We start from the raw sequence: 24,767 nt of genomic DNA, 5'->3' as shown, positions 1-24,767 counted from the left end.
CTTGTGTAGGAACTGTGAACTGTTTAAAGGGGTTATTCAGCGCTACAAAAACATGGTCACTTTTTACCCCTCTCTTGTCTCCACATTGGGTGGGGTTTCAAACTCCGTTCCATTGAAGTAAATGGAGCTTAATTGCAAACCACACCTGAACTGGAGACAAGAGAGGGGTAAAAGTAGCCCTGTTTTTGTAGCGCTGGATAACACCTTTAAGAACTGTGCCCATTACACTACATTGCACTCCCCTCTGGTCTGGTTCTTACTGCTCAGGAGCTGTGCTTTCTACACACCCTCTATAAGTGCAAGATAATATATTCAGCATTAAAAATAGAATACTTTGGCATAATGATGAGATTGGGACTGCTGGCAACTGTCCATCATAAGAATGATAGAACCAAGGCCTCTTCTGCATTATATGCTATATGCGTAGCAGGCTCCTCTTCTATTTTTCCTGTGACTCAGTGAGAGTCGATGACAGGTGGCAATATACAAGCAATATGGTTTGAGAAACCCTATATTGAGTTTAATACCAAGTGCGCAAAAAAAAAAGAATATTTTATCAACATTTGTCAATGTTAACCATACAGCTATTCTGATTAATACTGAAAGAGGCAGATGTATGTGAAAGAGACATATTTCATGTATTTTATTCTTTTTACTTTTTCTGAGATTTACAAAATTATGTACATAGTAACTCAACAAGCTAGCTTGGTCTAAAATAATAGTATTATTGTCCTTCCTTACTAATTCTAGCACTTTCCGTCTTCTATACCATTAACCGTATACAGATCATTTTCTTTAATCTAGCTCCCATGGGAAGATAGGCGCTGGACTATTTGACATTCTGGATATAGTTGACATTATGGATATATCTGACAGTCGTAGGTTATAGCTGATTATTGTGTTGGAAACCCATTCTGGCCCATCAGGTTTGCCAGATTAAAGAAATTTCACCAGATTCTCGAAGCCTGTCAGTGAGGGAAGTAGAAATGGCCTATTAAACTATATATACACAAAAGCCCTTGATTATATCACCAAACAGACTTGGGTGTGGGCAGCGATCTACCTGCTAGACTGACTACACACATAGACCACGCTGGACTGACTAAACGCATAGTAGGCTAAATAATTCTTCTACTATACCTATTCACATAGGAATTTTAAAAGGGTTGTTCAGTGTTTTGTTTGTTCGTTATTTATTTATTTTTTTTAAAGGTTTAGGCTTAGGTTTTTTAAAAAAAATTTGGCTGTTCCCTTGCTGCTGCTGTTTTGATCTCCGGTGCCTACTTATCCTGTGGTCCCTGCCTTGACACAAGGAAATGCCCAGTCAGCCAATGACTAAAAAAGGTGGGTAACTGCTGCAGCCAGTGATTGGTTGAATGGGAATTTCCTGTTTACCAAGAGGAGAAAAGAGGTGGTGGGCAGAACAGCAGCAGCGGGTAAGTACAGATTTTTAATTTTTTTCTTTTTACCTAGATTGCAAACAAAATAACAAAAAACCCATTTAAAGTATTGACCAACTGCCTAAACTTGTCAAGAGCATTGAATGAACTATGATCTAAGGACAGATGTACATGTCCTACAAACATATCCCTGCCCCCCAACACTGACACAGTCTTTAAGAAAACATTAGTCCTTTATTTGATAGGATGCGATCACTTGCCCATAGAGATGACACTCTAAATTCACAGGCTTGGTCAGTTTTGATGAGGCACAGTAGGAAAGGGCGCAGGGGACGGCCCAATCTTCACTTCTTGCGGTGCCGAGGTGTTAATCTCTCCCGCTGATGATGTTTTGCATAATAGCTGCCATCAGCCAATTGGAGGCTGCCTTACGGCAAGGCGTGATGACATCACAGTGTGGTCCGGAGAAAGATGTGGTTGACATTTTAGAGGGGAAACAGAAAATTGTGTCTCACTGCTACATCGAATCATACCGCACAGAACTCACTGTCTCAGTATAAGATGAAGAGCTATTCCATCACTCACAGTCTGTATACATTTAACTGTGCTCCTAATAGTGAGCGGGTGGGGAACGCAGGTATAACAGCACAATGATGATGGTGAGAGTGGCAAGTGCTGAGCTTGTTATATTGAACAGTCGCGCTGTTTTTGCATCTTCCACCGCTCCAGTAAGGTCGTTCAAGAGTTTTTTGTCTCTGACCTATAAAGGGAACAAAAAATATCACAATCATATTAAGCTGTGGGTGTGGAAATTTAAAGGGAATCTGTCAGCACCTGGGCTGGTCCCAAGGTGCTGACAGTGCAATGAAGGTGCATGTCCGTTAATGTATGTGTTACCTTTCTTGTAGCATTCGGTCCAGTAGTTTTTTTTTAAATTCTTGTCTGTAACTTGTAGTGGGGAGAAGTTTGTGCCGCACTTCCTCTTCCCTCTTTGCTGTCCGGCCTCCTGATGACATTGCTGGGAAGGACCGCGCGCTGACTTGCCAGTATGCGCAAGCGCCCTGTACATCTGGCGCATGCGCCGTAACGCAGATGAGGGCATTCCCACAGTTGTGCCGCTCATCTGCGCTACTGTGCATGCGCGAGATGTACAGGGCGCTTGCGCATACTGGCAAGTCGGCACGCGGCCTTTGCCAGCAACGTCATCAGAAGGCAGGAGGCCATGCCGGGCAGCAAAGAGGGAGGAGGAAGCGGTGGTGAGGTGTGCCTAAGTGCGGCACAAACTTCTCCCCACTACAAGTTACAGACAAGAATAAAAAAAAAACTACTGGACCGAATGCTGCAAGAAAGGTCCTGCATACATTAACGGACATGCACCTTCACTGCACTGTCAGCACCTCGGGACCAGCCCAGATGCTGACAGATTCCCTTTAAAGGAAATTTTTAGGAATCACATTATCATTAGCATAGTATGTCAATATGTAATCAGATGCCCAGCGATAAACAGATCGAAAGAGCCCCTTCAGTGCTTACATTGGCGTACAGTGTCTATTCATGGGTATGTGAACGTAGCCTTAAAGTGTCACTGTCGTTTAATTTTTTTTTTTTTTGCAGAAATCAATAGTACGGGCAATTTTAATAAACTTTGTAATTGGATTTATTAGCCGAAAAAAATCATTTTTATTATGAAAAAGCAGTTTGAAGCTCTCCCCCCCTGTCTTCATGGTTTTCTATGGAGAGGGGAGGGGTGGGGGAGATGAGGCACCAAAACAGGACAACAAAGAGTTAATTTACAGCTACATCACTGGGCTATCTCCTCTGAAGTCAGCACTGACCTCTCTGACCTCTGAATATCTGCTTTCATGCAGCTCCCACTGTGTACAGTGACACTTTAATATTTGATTTTACCCTGATAGTAACATATAGCTTAACTATATGGTAGGGGGCTCATAACATTCCCTTTGTGTTTAGCCAGGTGTGATAGCTATCTCTGCACCTCTATAGTTACATCCATGTTTCAAAGCCATGTGTTGTCCATATCAATTTTTTTCTTAGTCTTTTTATTGTTTATTGTATTACCAATATAGACATATACTTTCATCAAGTTGTGAGATTTAAAGGGAATCTGTCACAAGGTTTATTCTGCCTTAAATGAGGGCAGCATAGATTTGTGACAGAAATGCTGAACAGATCAGTGTATTATACTAACATCATTCTGTTAAGCCGTTCTCCTAATATGCAGGAGAATAGGGTTCTTGCTGCACCCCTGCCCCCGCCCTCCAGCTGTTGATTGACAGATGACAGCATGGAAAGATAACTGCCAATCAGCAGCTGGTGGGCGGAGTTTTCTGCTTCTCAAGAATAATGAGGACAACTGGGCTTATGCACATTATTGTCCATGTTATTCAGGAGGAGATCTCTGGATCAGCTGCACAAAACAATGTAAGTGATCCATAATTCTGTTCAGCTTCTCTGTCACTGGTTTATGCTACCCCATATGCTATAGGACACCATAAACCTGCTTTAAATGGAAACAATACCTACTTTTCAAAAATCATAGTCATGTCAAAATAAATGCACATACCACAACAATTTTTACATGTTTTCCAATCCATATTATCCTGGCTGCACCACCAAAACCAAATCTACTCAAACCATCGAAGCAACCGTATTACCGTAGCCTGATTGCTTAGAGCTAGTAATGGAAATGATACTCTTCAATTGTTCCAAATAGTACATAATATAATTTTAATCACATACCAGTGCCCAATAAAAAGCTATGACCACAAGGCCACCAACCCACTGCCCATAGAAATAAGTCAACTTCCATGGTCCTCCAGTGCTTACGGTAGCCATGTACTTCCAATCTCTAGTTGGCATGGGCTTCAATAGGTGTGAATCACATAAAATGGGCTCACTGAGCTTACTCCTCCAACCTGGTCTATGTCCTCTTACTCCAATCCTTTTTAGTCTAGTGCACAGTTAACCACTGTGTGTACCTAGTGGAAATAAGAATGAAAAGGTCTTTTCCGTTACTTTTTTAAGACATTGGAGAGGTTTGGGCAGAGCAAAGCACACTTGACTACATGTTGTGGCAACTGTGTTTGCCCTGCAACTGCCAGTCCGTGCCATGTGTTTCAGTAATAGCAGTTGTGTTCTTACTACAGGGAAGGAGATAGGTGGCACTATTCTACTTGTACCCTGCTATCAATCTGTTGGTGCTATATCTGCTATTATTTTATAGCCATTATTGACAGTGATATATTATTAACATTGTACTAATCATTTACTTTAGAATGTACATTAAAGCGAAACCAGACAAAACTAACCCTGGGGTGCTAAGCAGGAAAGGTAAGCCTCTTACCTTCATCCTTAGTGCTGTTTCCATGCAGTTTGTAGCAATACCACCCCCAGAGCACCAAACTGGCCCCCTCCACTGATAATAATTAGAAGGGGCTGGCCTTTGGGGGTGGTAGCTCCTCCCCCAGTGCTCCAAACAGCCTTACTAGGCACTGAATTAAACTACAAACTGCACAAAAACAGTGCTGAGGATGAAGGTAAGGGGCTAATCTTCATCCTCAGCCTCCTGTGTGCAATAGGGAACTATCAGCAGGTTAGTTTAATCTAACCTGCTGATAGTTTCCCTTCAATGTGACCTCTGGGATTCCCACTGACCATGCAGGCCCTTTACTGTTTTTTGTGTGTGCACAGCATCCCTCTTGGCCATTGGCTGTATTAGGACAAGGTTTAAATAGTTCACAGCACCAAATCAGGATCTGAACAAAGGGTTGAGGTTCCAGAGGTTGGACCCTCACAATCACAAATTGATGGCATAATTTGTCCATATTGGTTTTCAGTAATATAAACCTAGGCTACTTGGCTGTTGGCTAACATGGAAAGCCCCAAGCATCACTATAATTAGTGTGTGGTGGCCGGTGACTTTTCTGTTGGCTAGTTTCCATGACCACACCTCTACCTACCCCCCTTACATGATAATACTTTAAGACTCACCTTCAGGGAGTAGGCTAATGCGATGAAGCCCAGGCAGCAGAAGTTCAGGTAGACAAAGTTGAAGATGGACCACAAATAATAGTCATTGACCTCGGTTGTCTCAGGAGAAATCTCTATGACGGTTACGGCAGGCCCACTCTTACCAGTGGCTACAGACACTGTCCCTGGCGGAGGCTTGGTCTTCTTTTTCTCACGCTCCAGAGTGTGTTTGCATTGTGGTAGGTGCCACGTACCTTCAACTTTATATGCCTTATTTTCCATGTCTCACAGAAAAAAGCCAAGCAATATGAGCTCTAGTTCTACAGAGGAGGCCCAGAGCCTAAGCCTGCCCACAAGGAGCAAAAGTGGCTGGAGACAAAAGAGAGAAGGTTACAGAATGCTACATTGTTACATATAAAAGAGAAGGTCTCCATAAATGCATACGAGATAGACCATTCTGTAATACATCCCAGATGATCTTAACGCCCTATAGGGCAATCCATTCTCACTGCGAACTTCCTATTCAATCCTATGTATATAGCATCTAGTTCCATTACATATAACACTTTCCCAAAGACAAGAGGCAAAGGAGAAAGGAGTAGAAGACTAATTTGGTTCTGTAACACGTGCAAGGTCAAGGAGAAGGTAAGAAAGAGCTTTGGATGACAGAGGGAGGGAGTGACCTCATAGAGGTTCACGCATGACTAATACTCTTATAATAGAAATTCATGTCACTGTCTTACAAGCATATCACCACTAGAAGAGTAGTCAAAGCAACTGGCAGGTCCACGTCTTACATTGAAAAGTGAAAAACGGACCTGTTTGTTTCTCTCTTGCCATAACTATTACTTCACCCTCCTTTCCATTCCTCATCTCCCCCTATCCGCCATACCCCCATCTTCCTGTTCTGCAGTATGATCTTGCAGCAAACATCTATTCTTTGTTTTGCTTTGGGCACTGCAGAAGAAATCTTAACTTGTCAATAACCTGCAGCCTATTGCACCGCTCCCAACAGAATTGAGATCATTGATCCGTATCTATCACTAGATTCCTAGGCACTAAGGATCCCGCTGCATTCAACAGACTTCCACGCCATCTCCCATGACATTTCCATCGGACACAGCAAAAACCAATCAGAGTATACAAGACGCATTATATACTTAGTTACCAGCGCTTACATTTAATTGAAAGTATTGGACTGTGTCCAAAGTGTGCGATGACACCATGGTAAACAAGAGAGTCCCTGTCTTCAGGCTCCGGGCTGATCTACAAGAAATGACTCAATGCACTGGCTACTGAATTATTATTATTATTGCAAAACACTGCAGCAATGACAAGGACATCAGCCTGCATTTCTGTACTGAGCATCGCTACGACCCCTGCAGAACATCCCACTGTATTTGCCCTTTGGTATCATCTTACACAGAGATGCTCTGGTGTTAGAAGCAGGTGCCTTACTTACCTCACAGGGCTCTTGTTAGGACCACTCTGACCGCCTATCTGTGACAAGTGGGTACCCCCAGGGAGAGAGTGCAGATAGGAACAGCTGCATGTCTTAAAACAAGAGACAGTCTGTATCAGTCAGATAGACTAGAGAGAGGAGGGAGGAGGAAAAAGGGGGTGTCCAAGGATGCTGGAGTGAGCGAAAGAAAGGAAGGAGGAGCAGTAAGGGAGGAGATAGGACGGGGGTGTCCATATAGTCACACATGATCTGTGTAAACACAATAAAACAGTATACTGGCCTTTTAAGAAGCATGAATAGTTTGAATAAGAGGCGGGGGGGGGGGGGGGGGGGTTACCAGATTATAAAGTAAGTTGACCTCTAAATATCTACCTTAGGGAACCGTTCCGTCCAGTCAGCCGCTTACAACATTTAGACTATCTAATAGCTTCTCTGTGATGCCACGCATGGATGAACAGACAGCAGGTATACATTACTGCTGCCTGTGCAAGAATCACAGGGTCTCCTTGACAATACTGCAATGTCTGGCTCCTGTACACTGAGTCACTTGCACATAGGCAGCAATGATAATTCCCACAAGCCTGCTCCTTGTCCAAGCGTGCATAGCCGCAGAGAAAGCTGAGGGGAGCCAGCAGCAGCAGACACCAATCATGTCACCGCTGGACACCAAGGAAGTGACAACTGAGCAAATAGGCGTCACTTGCCAAAAACCACCCATCACTCACAATCTCCTGGAGGGATGTATTTGTTCCTTACATAGGTCTGACGTGCAGAATGCAATCACTTGCTGAAGCTCAAAATCCAATTTCCCTATGTCCGACAAGTTCCTACTGAAGATTCATGAGAAACCTGCGGAAGATTTGCCCAGTTTGCTCCACATCTTGGAACAAAGTGACAGTCGGAAGGAAAAGAGACCATCCTGTCCCATCAATAGTCATTTTTCTCCACACTGGACCCAACTAAAAAACTAGACTAATAAAGGTCAATGGGTGAACCTGTCACAGGGTCATGGGCGCCAATAGCTTATTGATGTTCACAGGGGATGGTGACTAGCCTGTCTGGTCTGATCCCATAGAAGAGCTCAAAAGTTAAAGATGGCTGTGATAGAACGGTGTCAGCACATGCCTCGTAATAAATATTGCCCATCTCTCACTGTCTCCGCCAGCCATTAAGTGGAGAAGATGTCCATCATAACTTTTATGTCTTGTGTAAGTTAGTTTATCTGCCAGGCTCCCTCCTGCTTTCACTCACATTAAGAAACATGACATAGGGTATGTGAATAAGGAAAGGATGGTACATTCTCTTAAAAAAAAAAAAAAAAACCTGGTTGCTTTCTTCCAGAAACAGCACCACTCTTGTCATCAGTTTGGGTGTTTTTTTGCAGCTCAGTTTAAGTGAATGGCGCTGAATTGTAATACCACACACAACCTGAGGACAGGGGATAGTGCTGTTTTTGCAAGAAAAAAAAATAGCTGTGACTTTTTAAATCCTGGATAACCCCTTTAACTCTTACGTAAATAATCCCCAATTATTATACATTGAAAAAACTTGCCACCATTATTATTATCCTCAGCATGGAGACATGAATAGGCTGCAGTCCTCCATTGTAGTGTTCCACAGGAGGAGGAGGTTTGTCCTTTCCTCCAGACTATTACCTCATCTACAATTACACACTGTATCCATCACTTAGCAGTACCAGGTCACTATGTGCCTCTCCTCTGGCTTAGCCACGCATTTCACTACTACAACCCGTCAATCAATGAGAATTCATTTTCCGTTCAGAAACACGTAGCATCAGGCTGTTGTTTTATTGACAAGGTAAAATGCTCCATGAAATGATATCCCTATGCTGCAGTGTAACCTCCTAGCCTGATCCATGGTGACAATGAGTCCGACATTGCTGGACAAATGTAATGTTCTCCCAGCTTCGCTACGCCCTAATGAAATCCTGGAATAAACTCCATTAAACACTGGAGAGCCTGCAATGCAGTGAGTGTTAATTCATTGCTGTGCAACCTGGTGGAAATAGTCTTCTTCAATGTAATCAGAAATGAAATATGCCCCGGCTGCCAGCGCTATAATTGCTCTGCTACAGTGTGATCTATAGCTGAAATATGGCCGCCTTATATTACACAATGCTCAAGATGCTTCGGTGCAGTGTACATATGCTCTATAGTGCCAAGGAGTCAGGCTCTGTGCTCTGCAGCTGCTGGAGAACTACAAGTCCCAACAGGATTACCACAGCACCTGGAGCATCAATGGCTGCCTGCCAAAAGACGTAAAACCATTCCACTGCTGCACAGTTTATGACTATGGTAGATTGCAGTCGACAGGATGTCCAATTTCCATCTAATGTTACTACCGCAATTAGTTTTGCAGCATAAACTGTCACCAATGCCTGCTGTGCCCGGCTCACTGTTAATCAGGGGGCACCGTAGGAGAATTCGGCTTCTATTAATACAATGGAGATTGGCTTCTCCCCAAACCAAGAATAACACTATACGTTTACTATAATGCCCTCATCCTTGTGACGGGCTGCTGGGTGATGATGGTTTTAGAGCGCGCACATTCACGGCAAAGAATTCAATTACCGAAGAATAGAATTACCAGATACTAAAAGGCGGAAGATGAGTCATTTCTTCTTTAATTACAGGTTTACATCCTCCTGCTGTGATCTGCAAATCCCACTTTAGATGAGGGAAGGCCATGGTTTACCTTAAAGTGAAAGCCAATGAGCATTTTTTACAAGCATTGTCTTTTCAATAATACTAATGTAGAAAAATAAAAGCAATCAATAGAAGTAAATTGCATTATATCATATTCTACTACAATGGTGCATACATCTTGGTCTCTATGGTTACAGACTACAAATAAACCCTGCATGTAGTCTGATCTTACAGTCATGTTTTAAGCCCCCATACATATTTAGAATGTGTTTCTGCAACCCACCGGCCATCTGATGTGTATGGGTAGTGTATTATATTGTGGGGCACACAGTTCATTATACCTCAGAAGCGAGGTACACTGTATTCTATTACATGGGGGCACAGTGAATTATATCTCATTGGGGGCAAAAAGCTGTCTCTCTCATTAGGGGAGGTGCACAGTGCATTATACCTTTTTAAAGGGGCACAATATATCATTAAGAAGGCAACAGTGCATGATACCTCGTAATGGGAAGCACAGTGAATTATATCATACTAGGGGGGAGGGGGACAGTGCATTACACTCATTAAAGAGGATGCACCATCAGGCCCACGGATAGAACGGCTTAGTCACGGGGAAGCCGGTGCCATGGTCTGTTTTTTGAACCACGGCTTCGTTCACGTGCTTGGGCACAGTATATCATTAAGAAGGCAACAGTGCATGATACCTCGTAATGGGAAGCACAGTGAATTATATCATACTAGGGGGGAGGGGGACAGTGCATTACACTCATTAAAGAGGATGCACCATCAGGCCCACGGCGCAGTCAAGGGAAGCCGGTGCCATGGTCTGTTTTTTGAACCACGGCTTCGTTCACGTGCTTGGGTACCGGCTTGCCCCCAGTGGGAGGGAATTCCCTCCCCTCTATGACACGGCTCCATTATAATCAATGGAGCCGCGTCATAGAGATCCGGGGGATTACGCCCACTGGGGACGGGCCGGCCCACCTCCTGTGCTTCCGCCCCGGTATAGTGCATAAAAACCGTTCAAAAAAACAGACCGCGGCACCAGCTTCCCTGTAATGGCACTGTTGTATTTGTGGGTCAGATTAAAGAGGAAGTACCTGATGGTACTTCCTCTTTAAGGGCGGGACCAGTGCATTATATTTCACTAAAGAGGGCAAAGTGCATTGTAAATAGTTGAGAGGACACATTGTAAACCACAATAAATTTAAGAAGGGGGGGGGGGGGGGAATAACGTGTATGAATATAGATGAGCGAATTTACAGTACAAACGAAGCGTATTGCTTTGTTAGGTTCACAGACTGCTTATCAGCCTGCTGCCTTTGAGCTCTGGGTGCCTAGAAAAGCTGGATCCAATCGTAGGAAACTTCTCCCAGTTTCCCAGGACTGGATCCAGCTTTTTAAGGCACCCAGAGTAGCACAGAGTTCAAAGGCAGCAGGCTGCTAAGCAGACTGTCAAGCTAGCAAAGCAATTCTGTATTGTAAATTCACTCAGTTTGTGGCAGTATTATATTTAGGAGGTAAGGTGTTTGGCAGTATTCAGAGTTTAGCATATAACACTAAGAGAAACTTTCCTTAGTTTAAAGGATCAAGATCTGCTGCAAAAGTGAGCAGCTGAAGATGTCTAGGCTTCAAACCTTGCAGAGATATAGATGGAAGAAGTCATGGTTGTCTAGATCAGATGGAAGGAAGAGGAAGAACTTCAAATAAAGACATCACCTGTAAGTTACAGATATCATTGTGTAAAAGTTTTTCCAAGCTGGCGCCCCTATTGACCTCGACCATAGGCTACACACTAGTCTCCATAAAATAATTACACCCCATGTCCCCTACTAAAATAATTCAAGGGAACCAATGGGCATGATTGCGCTGATGTGGTTCCCAGCTGTACACTAAAGAGCTACTGTGAAGCCTGCGGAGCATACCAGCAATGTCTGCAGCAGCAGCAACTTTAGAGCAGGAAAAAGGGTGTTTTATGAGAGGAGCAGCAACTAGTCAACTGGGCTGCCTGTCAGCGCGCTCTGTGCGATTGCTTGACTTGACAGGCTGAGAGACCCGTTAGGTTCTCTGTGTAAGGGGGAGGGGAATAAATAAAGAAAGGTCGAGCTCTATAGAGTTCCGCTATACGCCCGACTCACCTTCTGTCCACTGTGCAGCTCTGCCTCTCAACATGTTAATGAGGTACTTCAACTCTGGGGCACCCTGTAATCTTGAGAAGTTGTGGAGATTTCGGCAGTCTTATAGAATTTAAGTCCTCATAGGCAGGGTCCTCTTTCCCCATGTAACAGTCTGCTGCAGAGCAAACACAGCCTAAGATTAAGATTTTTACGTTGGGGAAATGTCAGTGAAATCTAGGGAAACTCTGAGGTGGCATCGGTTTTACTGCGTCTAACTCTGTGTGAACGGAGAGGCTCTGATGTGCACAGAATTTATATGGAGGCATTGCACTTCTACATAAACCTAGTAACCTCTGCACAGGGACATTTTTAAGCCTAGCACAAAAAATGGCCAACTTAAGAAGTGTTCTAGTTCCAGTCCTCCGGCTGCGCCTGGCGTCTGCTACACACTCCCTACAGGATGCTTCATGAGTATTAATTCTATCTGTCCGTATTTTGGATACCATGCATACAGCAGAATATATTGCAGAAAACCATGACTAAGGACCCAGTGGGGTCTGAAACGTGTTGGTGTTATATGCACATCTAATAAAGCATTCAACATTATCTGAGCTGGAGAGGATCTCTTTTTCTTTCTTGTATAAGAAGTGTTCCCCCTAGTGTATACATGTATTAAGTGTAACTATCTTTTGTAAAAACTTCAGAAGTGCATATCGGTGACGGTCCGGGTGCTGAGACCCCCGCTGATCACTAGAATCAAGAGTTCAGCAGAGCATGCTCTTTCCCTTCATCTCAGCTATAACTGCAGTCTACTAAATTGTAATGGAGCCTATGGAACGTTTGGCCGGAAGTTCCATAGGCTAGAGTTATAATTCCATAGACTGCTTGTATCTCCGCATAGTGGACATAAAAGGGGCAGAGTGAATGGTGCTGAGTGCTTCTATCCCTTCATTCTACCCATTGGCAGGACTCAGACCATCACCGATATGCACTTATGACATGTGGCTATGACATAAGTTTTTACAAATGATAGGTTACACTTTAAAGGCATGTATGGATTTGAGTAGATTCTAGTCGCCTGTTAAATCCACTAGACCTGCGAGATTCTTCAGAGAGAGGACGATGGGAATGTCCTATACCAATAAGAATAACAAACACAAAAAGAAAGAAGTCTCCACAAAGTAATATTTTATTCCTGAGATAGACAAAGACTACTCGGAGTAAAGCATTAATAGCAATATTTACCTGAATTACCAATATTTATACATGTTTTACAATTCTTTTCCAATGTAACAAATTGTAAACCAGATTTGTAAGAATTTATTCTCCATTATTAAACATCATTCCAGTAATCTGAACAGAGTTCTGAAAATAAGAAACATATACACCCACAACCTTCAGTAGGAGTCACTCAAAACTAAAAAGGGGATGGTCATTTTCTTTCTACCCTACTCTTTTAAAGAAGAGAAAAGCTTTTGATCCAAATACCCTGCAGTCCATGAATGTTACCATGTTAGCTGGTGAACATTCTAGTGAAAGACAAAAAGAAAGGGTTAATTATATTCACCCAATGTCTAACCTATAAGGATTTCCTCCCTCCGGGGTAGTCTGGCTCTTCTAGAAGCACAGACTCCCATCGAACAGCTCCAGATGGAAGCCAAGAGTGGGATTTGCCTTCCTCTATAAGGGCCTGTTCACACTGAGCAAAATAGGCGGAATCCCACACCTCAATTCTTTGAGCAGAGAAAGCAGTGGTGCACGAGCCCTCCCATAGACACACTGTTTGACACTGAGGCAGGCAGAATTCCACGCCAGAGAGCTCCACCACAGAGTTCAGCAGATTTTGCTTAGTATGAACTGGCCCTAAGAGCAAAACATTTGAGAAGGTGCTTTGTTGTGATGGATCCCCATTCCAGTCCTTGCCATACACCATCCTCTGAAGCTGTATTATTGCTGTCTGGGCACAGTCTAAGGGCAGGACTACAAGCAGCAGACTTACTCTATTGCAGGTCTTAAGCAAAAGTCTGCACATGCAATAAAAATTCCCAATAGAAACACACCCCAAAACAATGTTAAAATCCACACCAGAAAAAAAAATAAAAAATTCTGCAGCAAATGCACAAGTGGACGCTGCAGCTTTCCCATTCCCTGTAGACCTACCGTAAATCTATGCATCTGAAAAAAAAAAAAAAAAAAAAAAAAAAAAAAAAAAAAAAAAAAAAAAAAAGGAATCATACACTAGATGATCCATAAAGAACACAACATGAGGAAGACTAGGGTCACATGCTAAACGTGACTGCATTTACAGCGTAGATGTCTAGTGGAGTTTGTTCAGTGCAGCTTAAATATAATTTACCATAAGTTATCTGCAGCCTATGTCATGGTGAATGTACAAGGATGCAATATCTTCATCTCCAGCTAGTGTAGCAATAGTAGAATATTAAAGACGTAGAATATCCAGTTCTGCAATTAACGGAAAATGTAGCATATCGCAGGTATGGATCAGGAACAATATGCCAGCCGGACGACCAATCAGGTTGGGCTGTGGAAGGGATCACACATGAGCATTAGAGGGTTTGGGGGTTTTTGTGAAAAAGTTGATGAAATTACTTGGCTTTTGCAAACCCAACACAATCATTTTTCCGGTCAAAGACAGTGTAATATTGGCCAATAAAGACATCTCCAATGATCCACAGTGGTCCAGCTGGAGGTGAAATGTCAAGGCCCATGAAGCCGCTTATGCAAATGGTATGGCCCAGCTGAGTCACCTGGAAGAAAGCATTATTCATGTCAATGCTTCAGTTTTCAAGGGTTGCTACCTTATAATACATGCAAGTATACAACTATATAGTTGCTTACTTTCAGCACATACTGTTCTCCAGTCAGGCTATACTCCTTTCCTCCAAACCTGAATGTAACTACAGGCAGTGATGGGATCTTGTCACACGGCACTATAAACTATAAAAGACAACACGGTTAGAAAAAGTGGTTGCAACCTTGTCGGTCCCTATACCGCATTATCTGCAGACGACCAGACACTGCATTCAGTACCAGCACTCTTACTACAGACTCAGAGCTCACCTCTCCATGGATCATTGGGAAGGCCCCAATAAACTTCTGCAGTGCAGCCACTTCTTCCTTTGGACCAGTGATCAGAGACGTCCCGGTGTCCACAATAGCCTCACAGCCTCCTTTACATAGAGTCAGCTGCTCCCCAACACTTAATCTGCAACAAGGGAGATGTTACAGTACTTGGCTTTCTTAAACATCTACATTTTTTTCTATAAGGGAATGGTAGACTAAAAGAATGGTCCTGGTTTCTGATAAGACAAAAAGAAAAAAAAACTACAATGCAAACTAATTTGCTGTGTAAAAATTCACCCATAGGGCCCGTTCACACTACAGAATCCGTGCAGATAACCTCCAGAGTGAAAAGTGCACAAAGTGAAAAGACAACCCCAAAACCATACAACTGAAGTCACTGCATATCATACAGTCCGATTGTCCTTCCTGTTACTTACTGGTCCATACGGATCTGCCAATAGGCCTTACGGGTCACATTCATGTAATTGAAGTCTCCAGTGTAGTAGGTTGGGTCGGTGCCTCCAAATATCAGTTCTCCTCCAGGTTCAGAGTCTGGGTTCCTAACAAAAATACGGTGGACAAATCGATCAGAAAACCAGCAGATGTTTTGCTATTAGAAGATGCACCCTTGGTTTTAGAGAAGGAAAATAGGAATACGTTTTTCGGCACAATACTACACAGTAACAGTTTGTCTCTGTTCAATGTGTAGCAGCGGTAATGTGTAACTGCATCTCAGCTCCCATTCAAGTGAATAGGAGCTTAACTGCAGTTACAGATCGCCGCCACAGCACAGTGAATAGAGACCGACTGTTCACTGTGTAGTGCGGCACCAAAAGGCTGATTGTGCCAGGTGTTTGTACCCCACCGAGCAGTGACTGAAGATTTATCCTGTGGATAGCTCATCAGTTTTGCCCAGAAAATACCTTCAATTTATACTGCCACCCACTTCTACTATGGGAAAAATGCATTTGGTAATAGTGGATTATCTGTTCTGGGTGCAGTGGTGCCAAAAAGTTGACCCTTAATGAGCTGTAGGAGGGTATGTGGGAAGAATTTATTCCTATGGCTCATTGAGGGTTAACGCCCTCGTACCACTGTTCTTAAAACAACCGAATACAGAGGTCTATTGATACTAAATTTCAAAATTGTACTGTGTAGCTTGCTGTAAGGTAGGGGTTGGAGGGGAAATAGGATTCCGCAGTGCTGTACAGCCACTGAGTCAGTAAGTGGATGTCCTGCAGCCTCTGCAGATATCTTAGGGTGGCTGCTACTTTGGCATCTATCGCTGTCTTCTCCTAGGATGTCCATTCATTAGTTCCTGCAGTGGTTGTGGAGATATGTGCAGCTGCTTTCTTTGAGGACAAAGTGTGGGGCAGAGCGTACCTTGGCCCTTGATGTAGCCAGACGCAAGGAGGAGGGTTCCTGCACCAAGGTCCCGGCTGTATACTTCCCCATGCCACAAAGTCTCACCCCAGCAACCCCAGAGTGCCTACTCATGCTCCCTGAAGCCACCCAACGCGACCCACTGCAGCAATGGTCCGCAGGCAGAAGAGATCCAAAATGGACAGCCTCCTCACACCGCTGAAAAAGTATGGGGCACAACAGCAGGGGTGGGGGTAGGAGGGGGTCTGTGTTCAGTGTGCAGTGTGGTTGTTTGCAGAGATAAATCCCGGAAGAGAGGAGGCTGGGAGGCTCAGAGTATTGCCGTCTGCCTCTTTATAAGACTCACCAAGTTTCTTCCACCCGCTTTGGGGTGGAAAAAAAAGGCATCTTATAAAGTGGAAGATATAGTAATAAGAGGAAATATTATTAATAATAATAATGATAATAATAACAATAATAACAGCAGCCATGGTTAGTCAGTCTGTAGGGCAGCATATCTAACAGAGTGAACACTTACTACAATCCACAGCACGGGGTACATAACTAGCGTAGCTAATAACACATAAAGCAAAGAAAAATTTCAACACAATCTTTCTGATGAACTGGGCGGACCATGTAACCAAATGCCTCCCCGAGAAACTATTTGTAATCTCAGTGTAGGATTATTATTTAAGGGGTTGTCCAGGAAAAATGGTATACTTAGCCATGTTGCCAGGGACATGTCAGTAATGTATGCTTACCTGTCCCGCTTCCCATTTGCTGATGTCCGGTTCCTATAGTAATTGGTCGGTCAGCAAATACTCTATGTTGAGTGACCATTCCTGGTGGGTGTGGCACTTCATTGAATGTTTTCAAAAAGCTGACAGCAGCGCAAAGCAGGGGGAGCGGGACAGGTAAGTATGAATTTTTCCAGGACAACCCCTTTAATAAGGGGTAGAATTTAGCTATTAAAGATGTATACCTGTTCAGATAGAAGGAGAAGACATTTTCATCTACAAGCTTCTGGTCCATGATATCGTCAAAAACAGTAGGTGCTCCATCCACAGAAATTCGAGGATAGGCCATGCCCAAAATGCCATCAAACTTGGCTGCCACAAATATAATCCCAGGCTGTTTTATAGCTTCTGCAAACAGCTGCCCTTTTACTGCAAGGCTTCCAATCTGAAATAAGGTGAGAATGAACGCTTAACTACAGTCACTAGAGGTCATAGAGATAAGGTAGACCCATCAGCTACACATCATGCAGCAGAATGCCTCAGGACCTAGGGGAGACAGGAACTCAATTGTGCCTTTTGCCTCAACAAGGTCCATAGTTTCTAAAGCATTTACCTGCTAGGCTCTCTTGTATGGCGCCAAGCAACAAAGCCAACATAAACATGGATCTAAAAGTCACCCAGATGTGATCTTACCGACACAGTGTCCTGGCTGATGTATCCAGACAGGCTCCCGCTACCATACTGAATGGCAAAGTCTGTACCATTCTTCACGTAAGTTGAGGATTTGGAAGAGTCGTACTTATGGTGCACCACTGTTACAAGATAAGAACAGAGTTATTCATGTGAAAAAAGCCATATTCTCTAATCTTGTACAACCCCCTGTATATTTTACACATACATACACAAATACTCATTTTTGTGTCCCACTAAGTTCTCTCTGCTTTTACATTTAGTTTGGAACAAATGGGTGATCTAAAAAGAAAGGCCAGTGCCGAAGCTTTTAAACTCGACGATCACAGAAATCTTTGTCCAAACACAAATATATAGCGCAAACTCACAGCAGGCGATGTCCAGAAGGGAGCAGTGGACTGACGGCACCCAGAGGTTGGAGGAACCAGTGTCAAACACGACCAGGAAGTTCTGTGGAGGCGTCCCAATGCTGATCTCACCATAATACTGGGCCTGACAGAGGAGGAGAACACTTACATCAATGCAGTTTGGAACATGGAAATAAAATATCAGACCGTGTATTTGTAGACTTGTTTTCTCTCACTGGTTATGTAGCATCGGAACTGTGAGAGCCACTGAAATAAGAAGCCGACAACTCCTGCTGCAATACTGCAGGTGTAAAAAGAGTAAGGAGGCTGCCAAGGATTTAAAAAAAAAAAAAAAAAAAAAAAAAAAAAAAGATACTGGCCTTCTATCTGCTGGGAAAGGGGATGTCAGGAGAAACAGGACAGGGCTGAAGCAGTAACATATGGAGACGAACAACAGCATTTTCACATCCCTATTATGGCTGGGCCAACCATTACTACACACCCAGACAGCATCAAAGTAATGCCTGGTGCTGCAATTTAGGTCAACAGATAAGAAAATCTGACTTTATCATGCTCATCTGAAACCAAGGCCAACCTTGATCACACAGTGTGATTATTATAAGGAAAACCCCTTTAGTTTTTTTTTCCTTTACCTCTATATGCTGCGGCCAATTTAATTTAAAACGGTCACTTTGAAAAACTTTTGACAAGTCAAAAGTTTTGTTCAGTCCCCCCTAGCAATGAGGTGCTAAAAGGAGGTGGGAGATGCTGTGGTACCCATGTTCTGCAGTGACGAGACTCCCTCCTTGTTCTAGCGACTGATGGAGGTCCAACTGATGCAAACCTATGACATACAGCAAAGGAGCCACACCACTCCAGTTTGGCTGATGTTCTGCTCAGTCATAGAAGCAAACTATGAAAAAGATGTATGTGATGGACTCCTTCAAGCCGCACACCCTTCTCCCAGTGGTTTGAATGCAGCTGGTGGACTTCCATTATGGTGACATTTTACCTAACAAAAGAACAGCATGCTGCCCCATTTTGTCCAGCACAAAGCTTTCTAATATTTGTTTGCAACAGATGAATAAAAGAAGGAAGATGGCGCTGTCACAAGATAGGAAGTGGTCGAGAATTTCTGACCAAGACTGTTAAATGAGGAGCAACATCTTGCAAGAAAAAAAACAGACACAATGTTAGCAAATAGGAACTAGCAGCTGAAGATGACACTGCAATGTAGATGAATTCTGTTCTACAGGCATAATTCTTATTATAAGGGTAGCTACACACTGAGTAAAACTGGCGGAATCTTGCCTGTCTCAGTGTGAAATAGCCCGTCTATTGGAGAGTGTGCGCTCCTCCGCAGCCGACGCTCTCCGCTCAAAGAAGTGACATGTCACTTCTTCGAGCGGAAATCGGCGGCAGCAGAGGAGTGCGCGCCCTCTCACGCACATTGGGACACTTAGCACGGCGGAATTCCGCCGTACTTGAATGGCGTTAACATACCCTAAGGGTGGGTTCACACTAAGGAAGAGGTGAGGAATTAAAGAGGAATCTGCTCTTATTTCAACTTGAAATTCCTCCTGTAAAATATGTACAAAGCAATGTCCCATGTTCAATGTGATTTCTGCTCTGTTGTTCACACTGCAGAATTTCCAAACAGAATTTTCTTTCAGTTCTTTGGGCGGATTCTGCTAGAGGAATCCTATAGAAGTCAATGGGGCTTAAAGGGGTATTCCACCCCAAATTATTTTTGCATTGATACGTTGCTCACCTGTAGCTTTCCATCTTTCCAATATAAAGTTATTATGGATTCTGCACAGTTTTGCTGTCATCTAGGTGCCCCCACCCCCACGGATTGCATAGAATCATCAGCTCTCAGTCCACTCCGACATGCTTCCTGCTCCTGGCCCGCACCCTCCGAGACGGCATCACGTGTCCTCAGTCTCTTCAATGGGCCGGGTTAGTGCTTCTAACCCAGCACACTGAAGAGAGGGAGGACAGTGACACAGTGACAGCAGCTGCTGCTGAGCACTGTCACTCTCTCTGACAGCAGAGTGTACCCCCCCCCTTCGCGATGGAGCTCATCTGCCCCACAGCCTGTTTCCCCCGTGATCTCCCGGTGGCCGACCGCAAACCAGCACCCCCCCCCCGTGTTCTCCCGGTGGCTGACCGCGAATCAACACTCCCCCCCCCCCCCCCCCCATCTCCCAGTGGCCGCACGAACTACGGGCTCTGCAGCTGATCCGCAGCTCACCCGGTCAGTGGTGCAGCCCCCTCTCCCCCAGTGCAATCTTCAGGTGGAGCCTGTGGCGGCCGCTCACCCCGGAGCTTCTTTGCACCTGCGGCGGCGCCCGCCCGCTGCTCGCCCCAGAGCTCCTATGAGTGCAGCCCCCGCGTGTTCTCCCAGTGGCCGCCCGTCCCCCGCTCAGAGCTTACCTGGTGCAGCCCTGTATCCAGCCCCCGGGTGCACGACTCCCGGAGAAAGCCCTGGTGACTGTGCGGTTCGGTCCGTACATGAACGGCTCTGGGCTGGTGTAGCATGGTGTGTCACGGCTGCAGGGGCTGCGAGGTGAGGACTCTAGGGTTTAGGGGTGAGTATAATGGCTGCCCCGCCGTCCTGTACGGTGACTGCAGCAGCTCTGCCAGGCGACTCGCCGGCTCACGCGCTGTTAGTTTTCTGACAAGTTGGCATAGTGCGGTTTTACATGCGGTAATCCTAGCTTACAGTACACTATTGTGCAGATAGGAGAGGAATAAATAAAGTGTGTGTCCGGCAGACAGGATGAGTGTGTGCACAGTGCCCGGCATGGCGGTATTCACACTCGCAGGTTTTCTTGCATTTTTCTATTTTGGCAAAAGTAATTACTTTGAACAGCTGTGGAGAATCCCCCAGAGCCTGTGTGTGTATGTATAGGTATGTGTGTGTGTGTGTGTATCGCCCTCTCAGCTCTGCTACATCGCCATCGCTCTCTCAGCTCTGCTACATCGCCATCGCTCTCTCAGCTCTGCTACATCGCCATCGCTCTCTCAGCTCTGCTACATCGCCATCATCAGGCAGAAGCATTGCATGATGGGAAATGTAGTTTCCGATCTTGAATATAGAACATCTTAGAAAAACGTGTAACTCAGGAACGGTAGCAGCTAGAAAGATGGGAGACGGCTCAAAATACTCAGGGGGACTTGGTGAGTAAGACCAGCTAGGTTTGGGAGTATTTTCATTTTTTTTGCTCTTGGGGGGGGGAATACCCCTTTAAATTCTGCTTGCATTCTGCTCCTATTCTGCCACAGCTGAATAGGCGAGGAATTTCAAGCAGAAAACTTTCCTCTACAATTCCTGGAGAATTCCTCAGTGTGAACTACCCCTACCAGGGTTTCCAGGCTAATGGTATGTTCACACTGAGTAAATGTGGCGGAATTCCATTGTGGAACTCTTCGCCGTGGAATCCCACCTGCCTCAGTGTGACACTGCTTCTCTATGGGAGGGCTCGCGCGCCTCTGCTCCTGCCGCTCTCCATGCATAGAATAGATATGTCAATTCTTTGAGCAGAGGGGCGCAAGCCCTCCCATAGAGAAGCAGTGTCACACTGAGGCAGGCGGGATTCCACGGCGGAGAGTTCAGTGGTCGAATTCCGCCACATTTACTTAGTGTGAACATACCCTAACAGTAAGGTTCCTATGGCCATAACATTACAATATACTGTACCATCACCAGTCTGCCAGGCCCCTCATCATGTGACGATGCGTCACCCATAGATGAAAAGGTCATGTGACAAATACTCACTATGGATGATATCAAGTACGATAGTAAAACCTAGCACCGTGGGGGGACCAGCACTTTATGGCAATAACTCGTGTACTGCTGACGGAGTGGATGAGAGGAAGCAAAAAGTGACAAGTGAATGCAATTGTATCTAGGCTACACAGTGCAGTCTGGTACACCGAAGTATACTACCAGAGAGATTGGTAGCACCACTAATGCATTGAGCTCACAGAGCATTGCTTCAGACACAGTACTTTTATTGTTACAGGCTCTCTACCATAGGACCATGTGACTATGGCTCCAAAGGTCTTACTGACTGTAGCAGAGCTGCCGTGTCTGCTTCCCTGTGAGTCACCTGGTCACATGCTCCTATAGTCTCCAGAACACCGAGGTAGAATATATAACTGGGTGCAGCATTAGCATTGTCAGGTCATGTGACTATGATAGTTCCAAGTGTAGGGAAAAGAAGTCCCATAGAGACCTTGTACTCACATCTAGATAGTTCAGCAGCTTCTCAGGAGTGGGCTCTTTGCTGGATGGGAAGCCTTCATAATATTTGCCTTTTATTCCTATGAGGTTCTGTAGGTCAGAGAAGGAGTCGGCCATGGTATGGCGTATCGTCGGCATTTTCTTTAATGGGACCCTGCAAATTCAGACAAAAATAGAGAAATGGAAGCCATGACATAGCAAGAGATTAAAAGTATTACCCTGTCATTATTAGGATGCAGCTAAAAATCAATGACCTCACTGTTACCCCGTAGGGGGAAAAACAAGAACCTTAGATAAAATGTGATGTGGTCTGGATTACTGCCATGGTGGCGTTTGTGCACATGACTCTTTCCCTTAGGGTAACAGTGAAGTCAGAGCGACGCTTGTGTCTGCAGAGTCAGCGAAGCCTCCCGGGGTTTCCTGCTTGATGTAAATAGAGACGACAACTTCTGTGTCTGGATTATACAACTCGGGTTTCGCTTCCTCACTGGGACATCTGTCCCTCCGGTGCTTATCCGTTCTTCGGGACCCTCACCAATCCCTATGACAATCATTATGCGAGAACATCACTAGATGGGAATTACACCAGTAAGGGTACAAACACACACACCGTATATGCAGCAGATACGCAGCAGATGTGATGGTGCAGATTTGATGCTGTGTTCCGTTATTTAGATCTAATCTGCTGCGCATCTGCTGCGTATCGCAGCAGTAAATACACTACGTAAACGGTGTGTGTGCTTGTACCCTTATGCTGTAGTGTTACACCAGTATCATGTGACTCTTCAAACATATCACTAATAGTTATAGCAAGGACTAGTTCTTCAAGCGGCCTCTAATAACACTGACAGAATAGGCGTCAGCCATGTGACCATGATCAGAGCGTTATACTAGATAATATAATCATGTACAACCTGTGCAGACATGCCGGCCGAGCCTTGTTATTCTGCTTCACTATCGCCTTTCTCCTAGAGGCTGAACAGACTGCTGAACAAGAAGGCCCAGCGCACTGTCAGGACTATATGAGGGCACTATTACTCTGTGTAGGCATTAAGTGGGGGCCTATTACTGTGTAGGGGCCGTGGGGAGAAATAACACTCCCTCAGGGTGCTAAGGGGGCACTAGTACTGTCTAGGGTGAACTATCATTCTCTCAGAGTGCTAAGGGGGTACAATTACCCTGTTGCAACATTGATTTGGGCATTATTACTGTGTGGGGGCAGTAAGAGGGCACCCTCGCTACGTCGGGGCAGTGAGAGGCCACCCTCGCTACGTCGGGGCAGTGAGAGGCCACCCTCGCTACGTCGGGGCAGTGAGAGGCCACCCTCGCTACGTTGGGGCAGTGAGAGGCCACCCTCGCTACGTCGGGGCAGTAAGAGGGCACCGTCACTGCATTGGGGCACTATTACTTAGTTCAGCTACAAAGCACGGCAAAGGGTTGGGGGGGCCCATTGAGACCTTAGATGTGTTTTGCCCCCCACCCCCAGCTGTCTCTGGTCAGGGTTCTCATACACAATTACCAATATTTAAATCACCCCGCCCATCCCCAAACTACCCCCAAAAGTTCCAGGCAGGATCTGTGTAACCCTGCCCATTCTGGGGGTCAGGTCATGGGACTTTCCGTCCTTCCTAGTCCAGGCCTATAGGTGAGAATACATGCACCTGCCACCACAACTTCCAGAATGTCTAGCTGCCCAGGGCTGGCAGTGCATGCTGGGTGTTGTAGTTGTGCACCAGCTGGAGAGCCACAGATTGGGGGTCTCTGCTATAGTATAGAGAGCTGCACACTGCCCTGTCTGGGGTCATTCCTATAGCACATGGAGACAGCTGCCCCAGTTTGGCTCCCAGAACTGCTTTACGGCACCTGCAAACAGCTAAAGCAACTATGAGACTACAACTCCCAGCATGCTCCTTGTTTTGGGCATTCATGCTGTACATTGCAATCACCCCAGCAGCGATCTTACCTGATGAGGGCGCTCCCGGGCTGTATAACAAGAGAGCCCAGGAGCAGCGTCCACACGAGCAGCGAATCCATGGTAATAATAACTGTAATCAGCAGCACAGAGGATCTCAGCAGCCGGCTCTCACCGACACGGCGTCCTCTAATACACACGTGACCCGTCACCTGACCACCCCCCTCCAGTCACCTGACCAGCCGATGTGTTTACTGCATGAGTGTGCTCGCTATCGCCACCTAGAGGATTCTGAGCACAGCACAGTAACACTGTAACATGAAGGAAATGTAGAAGTGAATAATCCTAATCCTGTTATACGTCACAGGGCTATAGGAAAGTTCCCTGATCATGCCTTAAAGTGGTATTCCCAAACCAGTGTTTCCCCTCTTGTTGCAGAACTACAACTCCCATCATGTCCTGTTAGCCTCTGAGGACCACTGGATAGGGAACTAAAATGATGCTGACACATACTGTTCTGTACTTACACTGGAGCTTTAGGCCTGAACACAGTCATCTGGTGACTACTTACCCTCCAGCTTTCATTTTGCAGACCCCGCCTCCCTTATGAGTCCTGCAGAGTAGTGGATGGAGCATTGTCACTGGATGACTACATTCACTTCACTGACCTCACTGGGCTCATAGTCAGTACATCACAGCATACATCAGAGGATGTCCATGTACACCCCAAAAGATGATAAATACCCCC

At 45.1% G+C, this 24,767-nt stretch overlaps 2 protein-coding genes across 4 annotated transcripts; both read right to left on the bottom strand.

Moving 5' to 3' along the window:
• Positions 1–617: 617 nt before the first annotated feature.
• On the bottom strand, positions 618–11,794 carry IFITM10 (interferon induced transmembrane protein 10). 3 transcript variants are annotated; one of them, XM_069968333.1, is made up of 5 exons: positions 11,660–11,794; positions 9,460–9,567; positions 6,853–6,944; positions 5,412–5,759; positions 618–2,160 (listed from the first exon to the last, which is right to left on the bottom strand). In XM_069968333.1, the coding sequence occupies exons 4-5, from the start codon at positions 5,670–5,672 to the stop codon at positions 2,011–2,013; spliced, it is 411 nt and encodes a 136-aa protein (XP_069824434.1). In that variant the 5' UTR covers positions 5,673–5,759; positions 6,853–6,944; positions 9,460–9,567; positions 11,660–11,794; the 3' UTR covers positions 618–2,010. The 3 variants fall into 3 exon arrangements, with proteins under 3 accessions (XP_069824434.1, XP_069824436.1, XP_069824435.1); XM_069968335.1 differs by lacking the exon at positions 6,853–6,944; XM_069968334.1 differs by lacking the exon at positions 11,660–11,794 and having other exon boundaries at positions 9,460–10,164.
• A 2,435-nt stretch (positions 11,795–14,229) lies between these two features.
• Positions 14,230–24,237, bottom strand: LOC138788128 (cathepsin D-like). The gene is made up of 9 exons (XM_069965677.1): positions 24,071–24,237; positions 22,111–22,261; positions 17,880–18,003; positions 17,515–17,633; positions 17,067–17,266; positions 15,160–15,282; positions 14,720–14,864; positions 14,498–14,596; positions 14,230–14,406 (listed from the first exon to the last, which is right to left on the bottom strand). Exons 1-9 carry the CDS (start codon positions 24,139–24,141, stop codon positions 14,245–14,247), a joined length of 1,194 nt encoding a protein of 397 aa, XP_069821778.1. The 5' UTR covers positions 24,142–24,237; the 3' UTR covers positions 14,230–14,244.
• Between the last annotated feature and the right edge of the window lie 530 nt (positions 24,238–24,767).

Source organism: Dendropsophus ebraccatus, chromosome 4 (genome assembly GCF_027789765.1).
Source record: "Dendropsophus ebraccatus isolate aDenEbr1 chromosome 4, aDenEbr1.pat, whole genome shotgun sequence".
Lineage (NCBI taxonomy): Eukaryota > Metazoa > Chordata > Amphibia > Anura > Hylidae > Dendropsophus > Dendropsophus ebraccatus.
This window is presented reverse-complemented; position numbering and strand designations above follow the sequence as displayed.